Source organism: Xenopus laevis, chromosome 8S (assembly GCF_017654675.1).
Source record: "Xenopus laevis strain J_2021 chromosome 8S, Xenopus_laevis_v10.1, whole genome shotgun sequence".
Taxonomy (NCBI): Eukaryota; Metazoa; Chordata; class Amphibia; order Anura; family Pipidae; genus Xenopus; species Xenopus laevis.
In genome coordinates, this window is record NC_054386.1 from 82,125,637 (window position 1) to 82,147,789 (window position 22,153).

The window sequence follows — 22,153 nt, forward strand, 5'->3', positions numbered from 1 at the left end:
AAAGTTGAGATGCCTTTTGACCCTGCTGGATTTTGACTAAACATGGTGTTTGTACTGCACTTTGTAATAAAAATCCCTGCTATTTTCTTTTTCGTGTTTCAAAATTCAAAGATCTGTGTATCCAGGCAAAAACACAAAGTGAAATGAAAGAGGCCATGGTTCTATTTAGCACTCTCACAAATGCATGACAAAAAAAATGGTACTCAATAATAGTCAATGCCCAAAAAAAACAAAAATGTCTAACCTGATGAAAAAACATAGCAAGGAAAGAGGTTGAGTTTTGATAAAACCGTCCCATAGATGGCAGGGATATAAAATCTTTGCTCCAGTTCTAACCCACAGCACCAGAACAATATGTAGCATTTAAATGATGGTGTTTTTGTAAGATATCTAGTATAGGTCAATCTAAAAACAACTGGACTTGCTGAGTAAGTCCAATTGTTTTTAGATTGACCTATACTAGATATAGCATGACCTGGATGAATGAAAATCTTCATAGTCATATTTTTGTAAGAGAAATTCTGTTGATATGGGTAACTAGACCTGGTGCAAACTTCAGGCCTGTTATTAACTACTTATAATTTATAATGGAACAATTCAACAACCATCTAGTGCAGGCAGCATTGGACTGGCCCATCGGGATACCAGGAAAAGTCCCGGTGGGCCAAGGTGCCTTTGGGCCCTCCGCTGCTAAACATTTGACCTATTTCATTGCCATTCCCTATTTCTATGAGAACAAAGAGGCTAAATAGATGGAAAAATAAAGAGTATAGTATGTAAAGAAAAGAGACAAGGAGAATAAAGGTTGAGCGAGGAGAGGAAGAAAAATAGTACTAAGAGTGGGCCCCTGGTCTAAAATTAATTGGTGGGCCCCTGGTCAAAGGTTTTTGGGTGGGCCCATGGTGTCCCAGTTCAACTCTGAGTGCAGGGGTGCCCAAAAGGTAGTTTGGGATCTACCAGTAGACCTTTAGCTGGTGATCAGTACATCTCAAGACATTGTCAACCAACAGCTTGTCTAATTTCATGCTTTTCATTTCAGATATTTATTATGGTAAGATAATATAATAAATAGTAGTTAAATATAGCCATATACATCAATCAGTATTTAAGTAATATTTTCCATGGAACAGAATGTTAACTGTGATATTATGGATCATAATGGGAGAACCTCACTAAAAGTAGACCCCCGCATAAGTAAAGTAGAGGCACTCCTGATCTAGTGACTGGCACATCAGAATAGCCATGTGAAGCTTGGTAGAGGGATGCAAGAAAAGGAGTAAGCAAACATGAATACAGCAGGTATATGCTTTATCAAAATAGCATTCAATATTTGTAAAGTTAGTCTTCATGTCCACAAGAGGAAGTCGTAACATGCATTACAAATAGTCAAATCATCTGCTTTCCTAACAAAGCTACACTGGCTCTGTCTGGACCCACCTGACTGCCGATGCTGCTGTGGATTTTACATTTCTAGGTTACCCTTTGATCTCTGCCATGTACATCTCTGTATGTTTACTGGCAACATGTGGTGAAGCAAGATTAAAGCAGCATGCAAGGGGTTAAACACCTCTGCAGTCTCTATGGACACCAGAACAGACGAGGCGTTTAAGTGGTCAGACACAAGATATATTCCATTTTGGCATTCTATTGTAAAATAGTGCTGTCCAACTGCTCCATATAATGGGCTAATACTTCATTATCCAACATGTTCAGGGGCCAGATTATACAGTGAATAAAGTACCCACTATTGTAAAATATAAGGATATTATAAGTCACCGAGGAGTTCCATGACTTTTATACAGGTCATGGAACTCCAAGTTTACTTCTAATCTCCTCATATTTTACAAGGGGTACTTTATTTATTATAATACACAAGTTTTAGTGAGTCATGTGACAAAAACGACATCACTACTCACCGTTTATAACTGATGACATCACTACTCACCTTCTAGAAGGATATCATTTACAAGATATTCACGGCTTTGTGTATTATAATGAAATAATGATGCGATCCAAAGATTTCAATGGAACTCTTTAGCAGGCTGGGAACCATAAAAGATCTAAAACGACCAGTAAAAACAAACATTTTCTAAAAAAAAATTGTTAGTATGCTAAGAAAAAAAAAAAAAGAAAAAAAGACGCCAACACCTTTAAAATCTCTAAACCTTTATTAAGGAATAACTTACTGAAACTCCCCTTCCGCTACTCTTCCATCGTGCGGCGCTCGATTTCTCCTCCTCTCTCTCCCCGTATATATCATATAAGGAAGGCAGGGAGGATAAATGGAGCACCGCACGATGGATCACCTATTCTGTAGAGGAGCGCAAGCGGAATTTCGGTAAGTTGTTTCTTAATTAATATGTGTTGGTCTCTTTTTTTCATAGCATACTAACGAGTTTTTGAAATTTTTTTTGTTGCTGTTACTGGTCCTTTAAAAACAAAATCTCCAGCCTGCACCAGTTAGACAGACCTAATCTACATGATCAACATGTAGCTCTCTAGTTGGCATTTGCTTCAAAGAATCTGCCTCTAGCTGCACACCATTTTTTTTTAACACACTATATTCTATTACCTATATATCATATATTTCTTCAGCATACAGTGTGATCTTTATACTTAGTCTGTTAAAAAGGAAAAGTACAATGGACTCAGTGTTCAGTGGAAAGAAATACAGGCATAGTCATGTTTTGATAACATCAAAAGGATTTTTCTTTTTGCATTGACATGCTACACATGCATTGTAATTAGGGAAATATTTGGTTTTAAGGCTTATGAGATAAATTACCGAACTGTATACGGTATAGAATAGACATTTTAATAAGATAAAATAATGTATAAACTATAGAATAGCCGTTTTAATATCTACATATGAATTTATAAAACAAATAATTACAGTGCATTTTTATGGACTTTACTAAAAACAAAACTCAGAACAAAACAATCAGGAAATAAAACTGCCGTTTCGTAAACAAAATCAAAACAACGGGCTGAAAGACAGAGGCACAGAGGAACTGTATCATTTTCCGATTCGAATACTATGACATACGGCCTGGTTTTTTCTGCCCAGCCTACAAAACAAGAAACGAAAAAAAAAAATCTCATTAGTATCATGTGCACAGTTAAGATTTGCTTATTTTTTTTTTTTTTTAGCAGGATTGGACTGAATCCGAGTGCTTGACTCTGAACCCTTAAAATCACGTGATTTCAAACTGCGTGAGAAATTTGATTTTTTGCCCACTTCTAATTTTCCCCCCAGGATTTTGGTCATTTACAGATGTTATTTAGAGTTTTATTCAGTTTGAGATTCGGCCAACAACCAACAAGTTGCAGTCATGCACAGGAACCAGGATCATAAGGTATTTATGTGATAACGGTTCACAGGAATGCATTTTTTAATATATAGGAATAATTTCTATATATATTACTTTCTGAAAAATACCTGGTTAAGATGTCTCAAGGTGTTCCCTAGCTATCCCTAGTTACTAGCTTGTTTTCATCTACTGTCAACCTGCTGCAAACATAAAAGAATCCAATGGCACACAGGACTAATGCAACACCTTAAGTGTTTATTGCGGAGTGCGGTGCAACGATTCGGGGCGGACCACTTTGTCAAGCACACGGAGCAAAACTCACAAGGGAAACACCTTCAATTTAGGCGCATAATCACATTCAAAGTCAAAGTGTGAATTAAATTTATTTTATTTCTTTAATGCTGCAGTCAAGGTGAACTTAATAAAGAACTAGGCTAGAAATGCTGCACGTTGTGTTTTGAGATTCTGTACCAGTCAAATAGAGTGTGTGAGTGTGTGTGGGTGTGTGTGTGTGTGTGTGTGTGTGTGTTGAACCTCATTTTCTACTTGATGATGATTTGCACCAACCCCCAAACTTAGTTTCTCAACAGATGCCCAGGGCAAATTGAACTTGTGAGTGTCACCAACACTCCCAACAAAATACAACATGGCGACCCTCAGTGCACAACTTTGAAGGCCAGAATAGATTCTGAAGTCTAGAGAATGGCACACTAAGTTCAGTACATAAAATACAGTCTTTCTACCCATATTTTATTTTTAGGGTTTAGTTCTCCTTTAATGAATGGAAGATGGACAAATTACCCACCTTAAAGGGATACGGTCATGGGAAAAAACATTTTTCAAAACACATCAGTTAATAGTGCTGCTCCAGCAGAATTCTGCACTGAAATCTGTTTCTCAAAAGAGCAAACAGATTTTTTTTATATTTAATTTTGAAATCTGACAAGGGGCTAGACATATTGTCAGTTTCCCAGCAGCCCCAGTCATGTGACTTGTGCTCTGATAAACTCTTTACTGCTGTACTGCAAGCCGAAATGATATCAGCCCCACCAGCAGCCTAACAACAGAACAATGGGAAGATAACGAGATAGAAGCTCCCTAACACAAGATAAGAACAGCACTCAATAGTAACATCCAGGTCCCTCTGCGACTCCAGTTACATTGAGTAAGAGAATCAACAGCCTGCCAGAAAGCAGTTCCATCCTAAAGTGCTGGCTCTTTCTGAAAGCACATGACCAGGCAAAATGACCTGAGATGGCGCCTACACACCAATATCACAACTAAAAAAAAATACACTTGCTGGTTCAGAAATGAAATTTTATATTGTAGAGTGAATTATTTGCAGTGTAAACAGTGTAATTTAAAAATAACAACGACATCATAAAAATCATGACAGAATCCCTTTAAATGGAAAAATTTTATACACTGTTAACTTTCAGTATAAAGTACAAGGCCTCATTAACAGGCTGCACCCCTATGCACATCATCTTTGTAGAAAAGCTGGCCGGGGGAATTCCCCCAAAAACACCTAACTTAAGCCAGAGTCCCATGTATCTGTTCCCAAATGTTCTAAAGTGCAGATAAAAGCACTTATGTTGCATGATGTAAATGAAGTGTGCCGCTACAGAAAGCAGCAATGTTTAAAAGAAAATTCCTGAAACCCATAGCATACACTTAAATAATGGAAACTTACAGTGAGTAAACACCTTACAGCAGAGGGGTCAGAGTTAATCATGGCCTGTGGAGTAGTAGTATTTTAGCACAAGTTGGCATGATCACTACTAGAAAGTAACTACTAAGTAGTATCTGTGGTCTGTATCTTGTATGTAAAATGTACTTGAAGGTATGCCTGCAATACGTATTGCTTGACAGCCAGTTATATAATATTAGTGTATTGTGTTTGTAGGCTTGAGATCTACATTAAATAATCACAAGGTTATTCTATCCTATATACCTGATTGATATTAATGCCAGTCAGTCTCTCCACTGTGTCAGGAAGGCGATTTAGGATGTCCAACACTTCACCAGTAATCTTGGCAGCTCCAACCTCACTTCCACCGCTGGAGACCATCTTAATTTTCTTCACCTGTGTCAATGGCTTGCTTATCTCCTCAGCAATCTGAAACATCATTCAGAAGGTAAGTACAAAACCAAGCCACAGCTTGCAAACTCAGCATTATTCTCTATTTAAACCACTGTTATTACTTATTACTGAGGGTTAATCTAATAAAAATGGCAACGTTTGAACCAGGTCTAGTTGGCAGAGCAAGAAATCGCATGGTAACAGTCATTGGTTGAAAGCAAATCAGAAATCTGAATAGTTGCTATGGCTGATTAGACGTGGTTCACACTTTGCAACTGTTCTTTAAATATTAGTTTTTAGATTTTCTAACTGTATGCATCAATCACTATGTGCCTACTCGGATACAAAGCAAAGCTACGTCACAGGCCTATTTAAAGTTGGACGTAACATACAGGCGACACGTTTCCATAACTAACGCTTCCTTGTTCAGGATCAGCCTTCATATGGAGAACAGAGAGAAGGAGAGTGCAGTCAGAACAGTGACCAAGCTGATGCTCATGTTAAAAATCATTCGCTTTGCTTTTAGTCATCTTTTTCCTTTTGTTCCTCTGTGCTACTTTCTCCCCTCCCTATTTTACCTGTATACTATCCATGCAAGACTGAGAGAAAATGCATTTTGCTATTTACTGTATGCAATAGATTCTCCCTGTACCTCCTATGCGATCAACAAAACACCCCAGAGGGCTCATTTACAAAGCAATGGATTTTTTTCTCCCACAATTCTGCATGTTTTCTCCAACAATTCCAGCCTGAATGTATGCATCGACCGGGTACAATTTATCACAACTTGCACTCAATGCACCAATAAGGGTGCTGATTTTATTGCCACAAGTCAGTTGTGTCTGTATGCAACCCAGTACAGTAACCCAATAAACAAGCACAGTGTAAAATAAACAGGGCAGCACTTAAAGGAAAACTATACCCCAAAATGAATATTTAAGCAATAGCTGATGGTCTGTGTGCTGCAACAGAGATCACCTGCCCAGAAATAATACAACTCTAACTGTAACAGGAAGAAGCGTGGAAGCAAAAGACAAAATTAATTGGCTCATGCAACCTAACATGTATGGTTTGTTTGTGTGCACCGTGAATCCTAGGATCCCAGGGGGTGGCCCTTATTTTTTAAAATGGCAGTTTTCTATTTATGATTACACAATGGTACATAATACTAAAAAAGCATTATTATTGTGAAAATGGTTATTTACATGAAGCAGGGTTTTACATATGAGCTGTTTTATGCAATATCTAATATATATATATATATATATATATATATATATATATATATATATATATATATATATATATATATATATTGTTTGAGGGGTGTAGTTTTCCTTTAAGAGACAGGAGCAGTAGACAAGTTTAATTTTAGTGAATGCACAGAATACTGGATGCCATAAAGTAGCATTTTTAGTAACTACTACAGGTATGGGACCTATTATCGAAAATGCTCTGGACCTTGGGTTTTCCGTAATTTAGATCTTCATACCTTAAGTCTACTTAAACATGGATAGTTAATTATATCTTAGTTTGGCTCAAGTACAAGGTACCATTCTATAATTACAGAGAAAACGGAAGTCATTTTTAAAGGGATACTGTCATGGGAAAAAAAATTTTTTTCAAAATGAATCAGTTAATAGTGCTGCTCCAGCAGAATTCTGCACTGAAATCCATTTCTCAAAAGAGCAAACAGATTTTTTTATATTCAATTTTTAAATCTGACACGGGGCTAGACATTTTGTCAATTTCCCAGCTGCCCCATGTCATGTGACTTGTGCCTGCACTTCAGGAGAGTAATGCTTTTTGGCAGGCTGCTGTTTCTCCTTCTCAATGTAACTGAAGGAGTCTCAGTGGGACATGGGTTTTTACGATTGAGTGTTGTTCTTAGATCTACCAGGCAGCTGTTAGGGTTAGGGAGCTGTTATCTGGTTACCTTCCCATTGTTCTTTTGTTTGGCTGCTGGGGGGAAAAGGGAGGGGGTGATAATCACTCCAACTTGCAGTACAGCAGTAAAGAGTGATTGAAGTTTATCAGAGCACAAGTCACATGACATGGGGCAGCTGGGAAATTGACAAAATGTCTAGCCCCATGTCAGATTTCAAAATTGAATATAAAAAAATCTGTTTGCTCTTTTGAGAAATGGATTTCAGTGCAGAATTCTGCTGGAGCAGCACTATTAACTGATTCATTTTGAAAAAAAAAAATTTTCCCATGACAGTATCCCTTTAAGAATGTTAATTATTTTCATAAAATGGAGTCTGTGGGAGACAGCCTTCCCGTAACTCAGCGCTTTCGGTTTGATCATTACAGAGAAAAAAGAAAAATTGCTTTAAAGAAAATTTGAGTTGATTATAATGGAGTCTATGGAGGATGGCATTCCCTTTATTCTGAGCTTGCTGTATAAACAATCCCATACCTGCAGTACCAAAATTAGCCATTACATGAAAACAATGGATTCAGCTCTGTATATCTGATATAGTAATACAAAAAGCACTTTCATTCCGACGTCATGCGCTACCTCCACCTTATTAAAACAACATTATCATTTACTTCATGTTCTAATGTTGTATGCCTGACCTACATTGGTATTTAACAGACACACCAATTATTTTACTCTCACAGTGCTCTATTTATATCAATGGCTTTTCAATTTCATAAACAATTCTGTTTTAAATGGACACTATGGGCCCAATTACCACTGTAATCTCATTTATTTTTTATTTACAGAAGCAATGTACTTTTACTGAAAAACATTTTTTTCATATAAAATATATTTAAAAAAAAAAAACTTTTTCTTTGCTGCACTTTAGTTAAATAAAATGATTTTCAGTACGTGTAAGCTAGCTGGACAGTCTATATACCATGGACATCTGATGGTTCATTAGTTAGGCAGGTCTAATTAATCTGTTGATGCATTATGTGAACACTAGCAGAAGAGAAAGCGAAGAGGAGGTGCTGCAACTCCTCACTTCCTGCAGTTTTTTTTATTTCGGAGGTGGTACAAACAGAACAAAAGACAGGTTATCATGCCATGTATACTCATTGTACCATATGATCAAATACTGTACAACATTGACCTTTACACTTAGTCCTAACCATGTTACAGTGGTATAAAGGTAAGCAATAGAAAGACACTAGCTCTGTTCTTCTTCACTCAACTTCTTCTATTGTGAAGGATTCAGACACCTGAAGACCCTCTGCTATCTACTGTGGATGGCACAACAATTTGCTAGAAAGTTGGAGGACTTCAAGATTTAGGCCCTTACATGTTCGTCTTCTAGTGTGCCAAGCAAAACAATGTATATTTTATGTAAAATAATATGAAATCTCACAGTAACCTACTGTTACTGTAACATACTGTAGCTGTGCTAGCTGTAGACCACTTTTCCAGCTCCGTTTTCAACGGCAAGACAGACAAATAATTTCAGGCTACATTAAATTCCAGCAGTACTATACAGGACAGTAACCTTAAGATAAAAGTTACCTCAGGCAGCTTCTCCAGCAACATATCCACTATGGCTGCATCCTGATAATCTTGGAAAGCTTCAGCCTTCTTTGCCATTTGCTCTGCATCGGCTCGAGCTTTGACTTCAATAGCATAAGCACGGGCCTCCCCCTTTACCTAGAGAAAGAAATAATAAAGATACAGGATGATATAAGCAAGGTATTAAAAAAAACGTAGCCTCTGAAATTCATTTTTAAATTGGCAGCTATTTAATCTTACCCTGATAGCTTCGGCTTCTGCCTCTGCCTCAGTGACGAGTTTCATTCTGAAGAAAGGAGAGACAGGGGAAAAGAGATATGAAGACACTTGGTTTAAAGCATTGTAGAGAACTCACAGTGAATGAAGGATTGTTGGGGAGAGAGATAAATTATATATATATATATATATATATATATATATATATATATATATATATATATATATATATATATATATATATATATATATATATATATATATATATATATACACACACACACCATTAATACATTCTTATGTACATTTAAAAAAAAAAAAAGAAAAAAAAAAACATTTCAAATTTTTATTTTCCATCAATTCCTATCTAACACATACCTCTCAGCCTCAGCCATCTTCTCCAGTCGGTAACGCTCTGCATCAGCTGGCTTCTTTATTTGGGCTTCCAGCTCCTTTTCTTTACGGTTGATTTCTTGATCCTGAAGCAGAATTTGCTGTGCCCTCTCAACCACTTCTACCTGGACCTTCTGCTCCTCAATCTTTTGTTTGGTTTTTGCCACCTAATATATTACAAAATGGCATGTAACTGAACTGCGTTGTGAAATTCTGGGACTTTCTTTTTATGGGATAAGAAAGACAGCCTTAAATGGCAGGTCAACCCCAAAATAAAAATTTGCCTAATAAAAGAAAACATTGTTCTAAGCAACTTTCCAAAATACATTCATTACAAATTTTCTATGGTTTTTAAGCTATTTTTTATATGTAGTGCTATTGAAAGTAGTGTTTGTCCCTTTCTATTCTCTGCCCTGATGGCTCAGACTGTTTATACAATGTAAGACAAGGCAGCTGATTAACAGACCTGTCTTTGCTGAGAAACCAAGACATTGTTTAAAAAGTAACAACTGGGAGTTGAGCAAATGCTGCTTTCAATAGCTTTTGTTTTTACAGATAGCTTTAAAAGTACAGAAAATTTGTAATGAATGTATATTAGAAAGTTGCTCAGAATAAGGTTTTCTTTTATTAGGAAAATTAAATTTTGGGGTTGACTTGCCCTTTAAGTTATTTCCAATAGCTAAGAAAAGAATTACCCTATTCTTTGCACTAATGTTGAAAAGGGGGTATACTTGGGGTGACAAAAAAGAGACAAACAACAAACACACTATGATATCTTAGATTGATGAAGTTAAAGGGGTTGTTTACCTTCAAACACTTTTTCAGCTCAGTTGTTTTCAGACACTATTTTCTATTTATGACCGTTTTTCTAATATTGAAGTGTAAAGTTTAATTTTTCTCCTTATGTCTTTCTAAAGCCAGTGTGTGCGGGGGGGGGGGGGGAGTCACCGATTGTAAATACATTGATATTTAAATACGATACATTTCTTATCTTTGGCCCTGCTGAACTGAAACCCTGAGTTTCATTAAAGGCAGCTATTAGAATTGATAAAATTGTTGGTAATATTCCTAAAATACTGCTGAAAAATGTATTAACTAATTGTAGCAACTAAATGTAGCAAATTGTAACTGTTCAGAATATGCACAGGGTTTACTGAGCAGCAACAAATAAAAGATGGAAAGCAACTAAAAAAAGGGTCTGTTTCTGGTGATCAATCTGAAAACAACTCAACTGAATAAGTGTTTGGAAGGTGAACAACCCCTTTAAAATTATAATGGAAATGTCTACATTATGTAAATTCCGCCACTCTTCGTTCATTTCTATGGGATTTGAAAGGCGTATTTATCAAAGGATGAACTTTCACTTTCACCCATTGATAAATACTCTTTTAAAAATTTCAAAGAAATGAATGGAGAGTGGTGGAATTTCACTCGAGGACTGTGGCGATCTTGAACTTCACTTTTTGACAAATATACCCCAGTGAATCTTTGATTCCACTACCATATTAAAAATTGAGAATTCAGCATTTCATTTCAATACAAAAACTAAAGTAAAAATGGTAGCAACCCCACCAACACAGTGTGGTATAGTGATACAAACCGTAAAATATATAAATAACGCCTACAATGAAGGATAACATAGTGAAACGTTTGATTTACCTCCCCATGAAATATGTGTAACCTACCTGCAGTTGATAAGCCAAATCACTTTCTGCTTTCCTGGTATTAACTTCAATGTCATATGCTGCTTTTTTCAGCTCAAAGTTTCTCTGAGCTTTTGCCATTTCTATTTCATTCACATATTGGGCCGAAATCTTCTCCTGCATAGCCTGAGCTTCCTGAAAAACAGAATATCCTATTACTACATGACACCAACCAATGCACCCTCACTCCCAACTATTTCAAATAATTTTCTTTGGCCCCTGGGTCTCAAATATTATATTTACTGCTCTCTCCTTACCTTGATGCCAGCATCTCTTTTAGCCAGAGCCTCTCCAATTCTAGCATCCTTCTGCACCTGAGCTGTCCGTGCCTTTCCAAGAGAGTTTAGATAATCCTGATGGAATCAGAAGCCTTTATCATTCACATGCTCTGCTGAGCACCACTTTCCACAAGAAACCCATATTTATATCATTCCTTTACCTGGTCATCATGTATATCTTTCAGTGTATAACTAACCACACTGATCCCCATGTTCACAAGGTCAGATGAAGCCACTTTGAAAACCTGTTCGGAAAATTTCTTTCTGTCTTTGTAGATTTCCTATAAACATAACAAAAGTAAAGGAAATTGGTTATATTAATAATATCACAATGAGATACTTTGTACCGGAGAATGAAACAAAAGGATCTAGGTGTGACTTATCAAAAAGTTTGAAATTCACTGTAGGAGAATGTGCAATTATGCAATTATTAATTCTCAATGATCACATTTTAAGGACATTTTGGGGCTTCCCTCAGCTTAAAATACAGCAAATATGATCAAGAGAATGAAAGACCGACAAAAGAGGAATTTAAAGGTAAGATAATGCAATAGGTAAAGGAGACAAAAATTATGACGGTAGTATGATTTAAATTAAGAATATTAAACAGTAATGCTAAATTGAAAGGTGCATTTTCTAGAAGAGAATTTTGAAACAATTCCTATCAGGAAAGAAAATGGAGGGTGCAATGTTTCTGCACTAAAACAGATAAAGCTAATTATTAATACTTTCCCAACCTTCTTGCCACACCAAATAAATTCTTAAATATAGATTATGTGATTAACACATTATGCCTTTTTATGAGGAACAATCACTGTGCGTTTCTTTAAAGGTATCCTGTCATGGCAAAAAAATTAATTTCTTTCCAGATTTTTTTTATATTTAATTTTGAAATCTGACATGGGTCTAGACATATTGTCAGTTTCCCAGCTGCCTCCAGTCATGTGACTTGTGCTCTGATAAACTTCAGTCATTCTTTACTGCTGTACCGCAAGTTGGAGTGATATCACGCCCAACCTTCCCCCCCACCCCCGCAGCAGCTCATCAGAACAATGAGAAGGTAACAAGATAGCAGCTCCCTGGTAGATCTAAGAACAGCACTCTAAAGTAAAATCCAGGTCCCACTGCGACTCCAGTTACATTGAGTACGAGAAATAAAAGCCTATTTGAAATTAGTTCCATTTTGAAGTGCTGGCTCTTTCTGAAAGCACATGACCAGGCAAAATGACCTGAGATGGCGCCTACACACCAATATTACAACTAAAAATATACACTTGCTGGTTCAGGAATTAAATTTTATATTGTAGAGTGAATTAATTGCAGTGTAATTAAGAAATAAAAACAACATCATAAAAATCATGACAGAATCTCTTTAAAGACACAGATGTAAAATCATGGACTGTTTCAAAATCCTATTCTTTTCTTTAAATGCTGGCAAAAGCATTAAAGGAGATGGAAAGGCTTGGTGCACTTGGGGTGCGAAATGTTAGGCACCCCCAAGTGATTGTATTGATTTACCGGGCCGGTGGTCCTATCGGCAGAAAGCGGCACCGGCCCAGGGTTATACCAGTGAGCATCATGGAGCGATCCACTTCCGTCTTCTTCTTTCTTCAAATTTCCCCAGACAAACACATGTGCAATTGATGAAATAGCCGACTTTTCAGTTAAAGAGAGGCTTTTCATTCTACTGCGCATGCGCAGCCGCACGAAGACAGAGGAAGAAGATCGCTCTGTGGTGCTCACTGGTATAACCCCGGGCCGGTGCAGTTTTCTGCTGATCGCAGCACCGGCCCGGGGTTTCAGGTAAGTCAATACAATCATTTGGGGGTGCCTAACATTTGGCACCCAAGTGCACCAAGCTTCCAATCCAAGCAATCTTACCTCAACAGTCATGTGAGCCATGATGGCACGCTGGTGTCCTTCCAAGGTTTCAAGAGAAATCTGTGCCACTTCATGCTCGGTCTTACCAAGAAACATCTGGCATGCAGCAGCAAGCATTTCCTTATTTTGCCCCTGGATCTTTACCTATAGTTGCCACGAAGAAGAAATGAATGGGATAAACTGAGCAAAGTAGTAAGAATGCATCACAAAGAAGCAGGAAGAAAAGCTGTGGGATGGGGTGCAGATGTGGTTTAGAAACCAAAGCTTTACTGGAGGTGTCAGAATGGATAGGTTATATTATAAACAGTACTTGTCACTTACCTGAGCAATTCCAGTCACAGATATGGGCACTCCATGGCGTGTGTAAACTTTCTCACTCTTAACATTTAGTGTCAGTGTGTTCAGGGAGATCCTAGAAAGTTAAAGATATTGTTTGCCCGTCTAGACACCTTTACACACAAAAATAAAGAAACAGATATCTCACCTCTGTATCTGCTGTAAACATGGAAGGACAAATACTCGGCCACCAGCAACCATTATTGGAGGACTCCGGCAGAAACCTAAACGAGGTATACATGTTGACATACGAATTCTAAATGAAAAGTTTATTGGAAGAATGAATGGTATGCATTTATCTACCTATTCATATGTAGTGGTCTGTAAAGGTAGGTTAACGATTTTTAGTTCCAGGGGAGTTTCTGCAACCAGCACGGAATGGGTCTCTCTAGCATAGGCACCAGGGACCTCATTTATGAGATTTTGCAATAAACCAGACTGCCTATCTGACATACCCGAGAGGTGATGCATGAATCAAGAGCAGAATGGCACATATATATAGCAAGAAAGGTTTAGAAACCCAGGTGCAAGAATCTGCTCTAAACTGCCAAAAGCAACTAGAAACAGGCAGTTATTTCATGGTCTTTTGTCACTGATTAAGTGAAATGGATTCTGTCATGATTTTTATGATGTATTTTTGTATTTCTAAATTACACTGTTTACACTGCAAATAATTCACTCTACAATATAAAATTTCATTTCTGAACCAGCAAGTGTATTTTTTAGTTGTAATATTGGTGTGTAGGCAGAAATCTCAGGTCATTTTGTCTGGTCATGTGCTTTCAGAAAGAGCCAGCACTAGAGAATGGAACTGCTTTCTGGCAGGCTTTTGTTTCTCCTACTCAATGTAACTGAATGTGTCCCAGTGGGACCTGGATTTTACTATTGAGTGTTGTTCTTTGATCTGCCAGGCAGCTGTTATCTTGTGTTAGGGAGCTGCTATCTGTTTACCTTCCCATTGTTCTGCTTATGGGCTGCTGAGTGGGAAAGGAAGGGGGTGATATCACTCCAACTTGCAGCACAGGAGTAAAGAGTGACTGAAGTTTATCAGAGCACAAGTCACATGACTAGGGGCTCCTGGGAAACTGACAATATGTTCAGGCCCATGTCAGAATTAAATATACAAATATCCGTTTGCTCTTTTGAGAAACGGATTTCAGTGCAGAATTCTGATGGTGCAGCACTATAAACTGATGTGTTTTGAAAAAAAAAACATTTTTTTCCCCATAACAGTATCCTTTGAAGCTTTTTTAAAATTTTGCTCAAAGTTTAAATGGGTATATCCATACTGACTGAAATTTTGCCCAGTGTATCCAGTATAGTAGAGACAAGAGGTCACTTTGCTGCATAGTGTGAAGAACTGCCAATGCTGTAATACTGTAATGTGTCATGGGCTGGTCATTGTTGTTCGAAAACTTGGTAGTGTGTAAACACAAATAATAAAAAGTAAATGCGGTGCCGACTCCTCTGCACTATATTTGTGCAAGTATATATCAGTCTTTGTTAGCCAAAAGCTTAAATAAAAAAAACTGTACCTGATACCACCATAGCTTCATTAGGGCCACACGTATAAAACACCATCTGTTTAAAGAAATAGAAGTAGAAAGAACAATGACAGATTATGGATATGTGCAAAGCCATCTGAATGCACTGAAAACAAGAAATGTTCAAAGAAAAAAAAATATTAAATAAATAAAATATGTGTATATGATCAAGATGTTGACCTGCACCAAATTTACAGCACTGACCTCCATAACCAGTTAAATGTAATTCTCCCAGCTAGGCTGGATTGCAGCCTCACTACATCTGAAATTTACCATCAGAACAATCTAGTCACCACAAGCATTTTACAAGAATATATGCCACTATCAAGGGATATTCCAAAAGAGATATTTTTGCAGACTGAGAGAAGAGAATTCGATCCCCTAGCTCCACTGATCTGCACAGCTTCTGTTTAAATGCAGGCACAGGCAGTGAAGGTTGGTTCAAACAACACGAAAGTGGCCATTTTGGCCCCACCTCCACTCCACTACATGTGCCTGCACTAAGGTAAAAGCTATACTGTTCAGTACAGATCAATAGAGCTGGGGCACAGAGTGGATCCGTTTCTCTCAGCCTGCTACAAAAATGCAGACTTAGGGTAAGGCCAGACGAGGAGATTCGGGGAGGTTTTGTCGCCTGGCGACTAATCGCCACGTCTTTTGCGCGACTATCTCCCCGAACTGCCTCAGCGTTTTTCCCCATAGGCTACAGTGCAAAGTCGTCTGCGCTAATGCACACGCGGCGATGCGTTTTCAATAGCCGCCCAAAGTTGCCTCACTGAAAACATTCTGGGGCAGATTTATCAGTTTGAACTTTTGAGTCTTTTTTGTATGGTCAAAACTGTCAAATTCAACTAGGGAGTTATTCAAATTCGATTCGAGTTTTTCTAAAAATTCGAATGAGATTTTTGAGATTTATCAGACACTGGCCCTTTAAGAACTCAAATTCAACTATTCGCCACCTAAAACTTGCTGAATCGCTGTTTAAGTCAATGGGAGACGTCCAGGGATCAATTTGGAGTTGTGTGCTTTGAGTTCTTAAAGGAGAAGGAAAGCTACGGAGGCATTTTATTGCCAATAGATTAGCTGCAATAGTGCAAGCTAGAATACTATATTTATTCTGTAGAATGTTTTACCATACCTCAGTAAAAAGCTCTAGAAACTCTCTGTTTGTTTAGGATAGGAGCTGCAGTATTAACATGGTGTGACATCACTTCCTGCCTGAGTCTCTCCCTGCTCTGGGCTCAGATTACAGTAGAGAAGGGAGGGGTGGGGGGAGAGGAGCAAACTGAGCATGCTCTTGCCCAGGGCAATGAGGTTTAAGCTGAATGAAGGAAGTCTGATACAGAAGCCCATGAGTACACAATAGAAGGAAGGAAATGCAGTGTTTCTTTTGACAGGGGACTCAGAGCAACATTACTTTGGGGGTTTACTGGTATATTTAGATGGACCTTTCTGATAAGGCTTACTTAGTTTTAACCTTTCCTTCTCCTTTAAAATTCGAATCAAATTTGATTCAGAAATGAACCTTGTTGCTTGTGAAGATGGACAATCTACCAGCAGTCCCATACTTGACCTCAGCAAGAGATTTCCCAGTATAGGATTGGAATCAAACGAGCAAGTGAGCAAGTGTGTCCTGTAGTTCTGTGAGTACATTCTTAAAACATTATGGTGGTCGCCTGCAGAAGTAGCTTTTAAGGGCTAACGTCCACAAGCGCTTTTGTAGGAGGGAGTTGGATTGACAAAAAACATCCGATAAGTCAGATGAAGTAGCACGGGTCAAAATATAATGGGACTGATAGGAAAATCTGATGCATAAACTACATGTAAAATTTTCCGTCTGACAAGTCTATTGGATATGAACGTTGCATACTACGTCTTCATCCGACAAGATTAAAACAGATGGTGTCAAAAGGACTTTTTTTTTCTCATTGTAAGGGTAGGGGCACACTAGGCGATTCGGGGAGATTTAGTCACCTGGCGACTAATCGCCTCGTCTTTGAGCGACCAATCTCCCCGAATGCCTTCCCTCTGTCTTGCGCCGGCTAAAATGAAAAATCGCCTGCGCTAAAGCACACGCGGCGTTTCTTTTTCTGAAGTCACCCGAAGTTGAAACTTTGGGCGACTTCGGAATACAAAGTTGAAACTTTGGGCGACTTCGGAATACGAAGCGCCGCGTGTGCTTTAGCGCAATCGACTTTTCATTTTAGCGGCGCACGATAGATGGAAGGTGTTCAGGGAGATTGGTCGTCGCAAAGATGAGACGATTAGTCGCCAGGCGCCCAGTGTGCCCCTACCCTTATGTAAACGCAAAAAGAAAAGACTATCAGACTATCCAACTCTACATTCTAGCCTAGGGGGATCAGATTTGGTAGCATCCTACAAAATGTCTGCTGTTGTGCAGAGTTGGAGGATCAGATAAAATCTGACCAACAAAATTTGTGGGTCAAACTCGTGGAGTTTCTACCCTAAAAGGAAGGTGTTAAACCCTGGCTATTCCTCTAATAAATGAGTTGTGCACATTTTATGACTTTCATGGCAACCTTTCAAATAACCAAATAGGTTTTCATAACTACGAGATTTTTCTTTTCCTGCATATTGTCGCCAGTATTCACACCACTTCCTCCCAAATTAGTTCAGAAAATAAAATCAATCCTATCAACAAGTGACGGCAGGGAAACCCCACATGTGTGACTATAGAACCCACTGTGACAAGGAAAAAAAAAATTTAAGTAAGTACAGGTACAGTACAGTTGTGCAGAATGCTCGGGATCTGGGGATTTCCGGATAACGGATCTTTCGGTAATTTGGATCTTCATACTTTAAGGCTACTAGAAAATCATGTAAATATTAAATAAACCAAATAGGCTGGTTTTGCTTCCAATAAGGATTAATTATATCTAACACGGGGCAAGAAAAGCTGCCGACAGATAGAGACACATTCTGGAAGTCAGCCCATAATACAGTTCACATTTGATGTGACAGCAATTAGCGCAACTTCCTTTCATAAAAAGATCCCTGCGGTAGCTAAAATAATCAATAAAGCGATCTCCCTGTGTATGGCCACCTTTAGTCTGGATCAAGCACCCAAGCTACGGTTTTATTATTACAGAGAAAAAGGAAATAATTTTTAAAAATTTGGATTATATGGATAAAATAGAGTCTATAGGAGATGGGCATTCCGTAATACAGATCCTATACCTGTATATCAATTTTTTTTTCTATCAGAACAGCCAACACCTACTCAAGTTCTACTGCATGGCCCTTTCCACCTTCTAACACATCAAAAACTCATCCTTTCAGTGTCGGACTGGCCCAACGGGATACCAGGAAAACTCCCGGTGGGCCCAGGTGTCAGTGGGCCCTCCTGCTGGTAAACATTTAGTCTATTTCATTGTCTTTGCCTATTTCTATGAGAATAAAGAGGCTAAATAGATAGAATAACAGGTTATAGTATGTAAAGAAAAGAGAATAGGAGAATAGAGGTTGAGTCAGGAGAGGAAGAAAATAATTGTTAAGGTGGTCATGGACACAAAGATCCTATTCGTACGAATCGAGGATTTTCAGACCGTTTGTGGCGAGTCCCGTCATTTTTCGTCCAGTGGCGATCAGTCGTTTGGTCGATTGGACAGGTTTGATTTTGTCCCGACCGTCCCGCCGGAGCCCATTGTGCCCTCATCGTAAATCGATCATTCGGCCATAGGGCTGAACGTTCAGATTACCCCCCATATAGCCATGCCCGTATATTGCGGAAAGATCGGCTTGTTTGGCTATGTTGCCAAACGAGCGGATCTTTGCATCTATGGCCACATTTAGAGTGGGCCCCTGGTCTAAGGGTTTTTGGTGGGCCCTTGGTGTCCCAGTCCGACACTGCATCCTTTCAATTCATAAAATCTTAAAAAGAGCATTTTTTTCTTAGGGCTCTTACACACGGGCGTTTTTCCCTGCGTTGCGCTTTCTTCCGTTCAGCCACAGGGGAGCGCAAGAGTAGACGCACTCAATTATTGTGAAGGGGGCTGTACTCACATAGACGCATGTAAGCGCCAAACGCAGGTGGGACGCAGCATGTTGCATTTCACCTGCGTTTGGCGCATACGTGCGTCTGTGCGAGTACAGCCCCCTTCACAATAATTGTGTGCGTCTACTCCTGCGCTCCCCTGCGGCTGAACGGAATAAATCGCAACTCAGAATGTGTCTATGAACCCTTAGACACATGCTGGAAGTCAGCCCATAATACAGTTCACATTTGATGTGACAGTAATTAGCGCAACTTCCTTTCATAAAAAGATCCCTGCGGTTGCTAAAATAAACAATTCTGCAATCAAACATTTCCCATACAATCCATTAATAGGGAGGCACTGCAGCAAAACACTATGGACAGAATACATTGAATTCCCCCATCATTTACTGTGTAACGTAGATTGTGGACATAAAGCACAATACAATGAAACATAGATGATTACAATTGATAATCTAGTGAATTTGCCATTGCTGGGATGGATTATGGAATATGCAAAGGCTCCTGTAAGGAGGATTATTGAATGCACGGCGGTTAATTAGCAGATAATGAGGCAGGTCTGTTGTTGTGCAACCTATATTAGTTCTCTGAATAAAGACAGATAATAAATATCTAGTCAGCAAGCACACAGCCGTATTTGCAGGAATAAAAGGTACACAACAGGGATGACTCGCCAGAAAGCACAATTCACTGGACGCAATAACGAGCGATCACAATACTACAATTATACCACAAACAAACAAAATATTAACTCAATTGAGCGCACCTTGACTGTTATTTGTAAATTCCTCTCAGCTCCTCCGTCAATCTTTTAGTATGTCGCAATTTTAGCTTTATTTCCTATTTTCTCACCCTCCCTTTTGCTTGTGTTTTCCTTTCTCTCCTCTCGACTCCACCCTGTTCCTCCCCGCACGCCCCCTCCTTCCGAACCATAGAGCCAACCCCCACAGTCCCCTCAGCAATGTAGCGCCATCTTGCTTATTGGCTGGATAAAGGACTCAAGTTTGATGGGGGGAGAGGAGACCTAGGAGGAGACCTAGGTCCGCACACTGACTGACGCATAAATAAATATAACTGTGCTCACACCAAACTATTTAAAACGTTTAATTAACAGTCCATACAGCAGTGCATATGTAGGAACACTCAGGAAGATGACGTTGTGCGGGGCACTATATGTAAAACAAGGTGCACAGTGTGCTTCACTACTTATCACCCATAGCAACCAATCAGCAGGTAGCATTTACTGGTCGCCTGTACGGAACGCATTTTAGGACATCCTGCGGAAAATTCCTGTCCTCCATGCAATGTCCTATGGCTTAGGAATGCCGCATCGAGTGCTTTTGCCATCACTCATCCTCCAAATCTTCAGTCATACCTCCTTCCTCTACCCTCCCTTCTCAGCCGTCAGCCATACGAACTCCGCCCTCAGCCCTCCGTCTTCCTCCCTCAGTCCTTCACCCTCTTCCCTCCACCCTCAGCCTTCCGTCCTCCCTGCTCAGCCCTCTACCCTCTTTCCTTAGCACTCAGCCTTCCGCTTTACCTGTTCATCCCTCCTCTGTTCGCCCTCCGCTCTCCCCCCTCAGAACTCATCTGTCAGTCTTCTCTCTAAGCTTTCAATCCAAGAAAGCGGAAATGTGTTTAAAACATCTCCATAATAATACTGGCGAAGTGCGGAGGGATGAAGAGGTAAAGCGGAAGGCTGAGGGTAGAGGGCTGAGCAGAGAGGTGGGATGGCGGAGGACTGAGGGCGGAGGGAAGAGGGTGGAAGGTGAGGACTAAGGGCGTTGGTATGGCTGACAGCTGAGAATGGAGGGTAGAGGATGGAGGTAAGACTGCAGATTTGGAGGATGGGTGACGGTAAAACCACCCGATGCAGCATTCCTAAGCCGTAGGACAGGTTTTTTGAAGGAGGATGTCCTAAAATGCGTTCCGTACACCTGTTTAAAAGAAAGCATCTTATTGGTTGCTATTGGTTACTGCTGCTGGGCTAACTTTGTGCCTTTTATTAAATATGGGTGTTTCCACGAAAACTGTGAGGGCAGAAACATGCAGGACCGGATTTACATAGTGGGCGCCCCTAGGCCAACTACCGTTCGTCGCCCCTGTCCCCTCCAGGGGGACAGGAGCAATGGGGATTGGTGCATGGGGAATTTAAAAAATGATTGTATCTCCTGTGCATCCCCAGTGTTTTTGAACCAATGTGGGTGTGGTTGGGCAGCATGCCGCCCCCCTAAAATCCTGCCGCCCTAGGCCCGGGCCTAGGTGGCCTTTCCACAAATCCAGGCCTGGAGACATGCTATTTCAGGAGATTAGTCGCCCATCGACAAATTTCCAGCGGGATAGAACTTCGGAAAGCCAAAGCGATCCGACTGCCATCCCGACGGCGATTTACATTCTAGCCGGCGGAAAGACAGTTTGGGGAGATTTGTCGGCCAAAGAAGAAGCGTTATGTCGCGGGGCGACTAATCTCTCAAAATAGCCCTGGCCCTAAATGAGAGCAAGCAGTTAATACTTGCTAAATGATACTCTCTCATATTTCCGAAAGTCAGTGGTACACAAGGTGTTATTCCAGGGCATTTGAATATGTGATAGAAAGCCACACTAACTATTCCCCAGCTGAAATGTCTTCAATTTACCATGAGCTCAAGAACAAATTTCTGTCAAAAGAAATGTTTCCAAGTTCAGGTAGGATAACTAGAATGACAGAACAGTGACTTTTTATTTATCTCATTATCTATGTCATCTCCTCCATGCTTAAAATTCACACTTTAGTAAATCTGTCCCTATCAGTGGAGTTACAAGCAGTCACCAAGCCCCCAGCAAAAAAGTTTGGAAGGGCCGGGCGCACACACCAGTCCTGCTGTCCGCAGGGTCTGCTGTCTCTATAGTTACGCCACTGTCCCCTA

General features: G+C 39.5%; 1 protein-coding gene across 2 annotated transcripts; it reads right to left on the reverse strand.

Moving 5' to 3' along the window:
• Nucleotides 1-2,111: 2,111 nt before the first annotated feature.
• On the reverse strand, nt 2,112-20,195 carry flot1.S (flotillin 1 S homeolog). 2 transcript variants are annotated; one of them, XM_018231907.2, is made up of 13 exons: nt 20,100-20,195; nt 15,224-15,269; nt 13,837-13,912; nt 13,674-13,764; nt 13,353-13,496; nt 11,633-11,752; nt 11,451-11,546; nt 11,176-11,328; nt 9,476-9,657; nt 9,122-9,167; nt 8,882-9,019; nt 5,266-5,430; nt 2,112-3,068 (listed from the first exon to the last, which is right to left on the reverse strand). In XM_018231907.2, exons 1-13 carry the CDS (start codon nt 20,178-20,180, stop codon nt 3,036-3,038), a joined length of 1,371 nt encoding a protein of 456 aa, XP_018087396.1. In that variant the 5' UTR covers nt 20,181-20,195; the 3' UTR covers nt 2,112-3,035.
• Between the last annotated feature and the right edge of the window lie 1,958 nt (nt 20,196-22,153).

Coding starts and splice junctions, on each gene's coding strand:
- flot1.S (XM_018231907.2), bottom strand. CDS start 20,180: ATGGTTCGGAAGGAGGGGGCGTGCGGGGAGGAACAGGGTGGAGTCGAG. Junction 11,753..13,352: donor TGGCTCACATGACTGTTGAG/GTAAGATTGCTT, acceptor TTATGTTTATAG/GAAATCTACAAAGACAGAAA. Junction 11,547..11,632: donor AAGATATACATGATGACCAG/GTAAAGGAATGA, acceptor TGATTCCATCAG/GATTATCTAAACTCTCTTGG.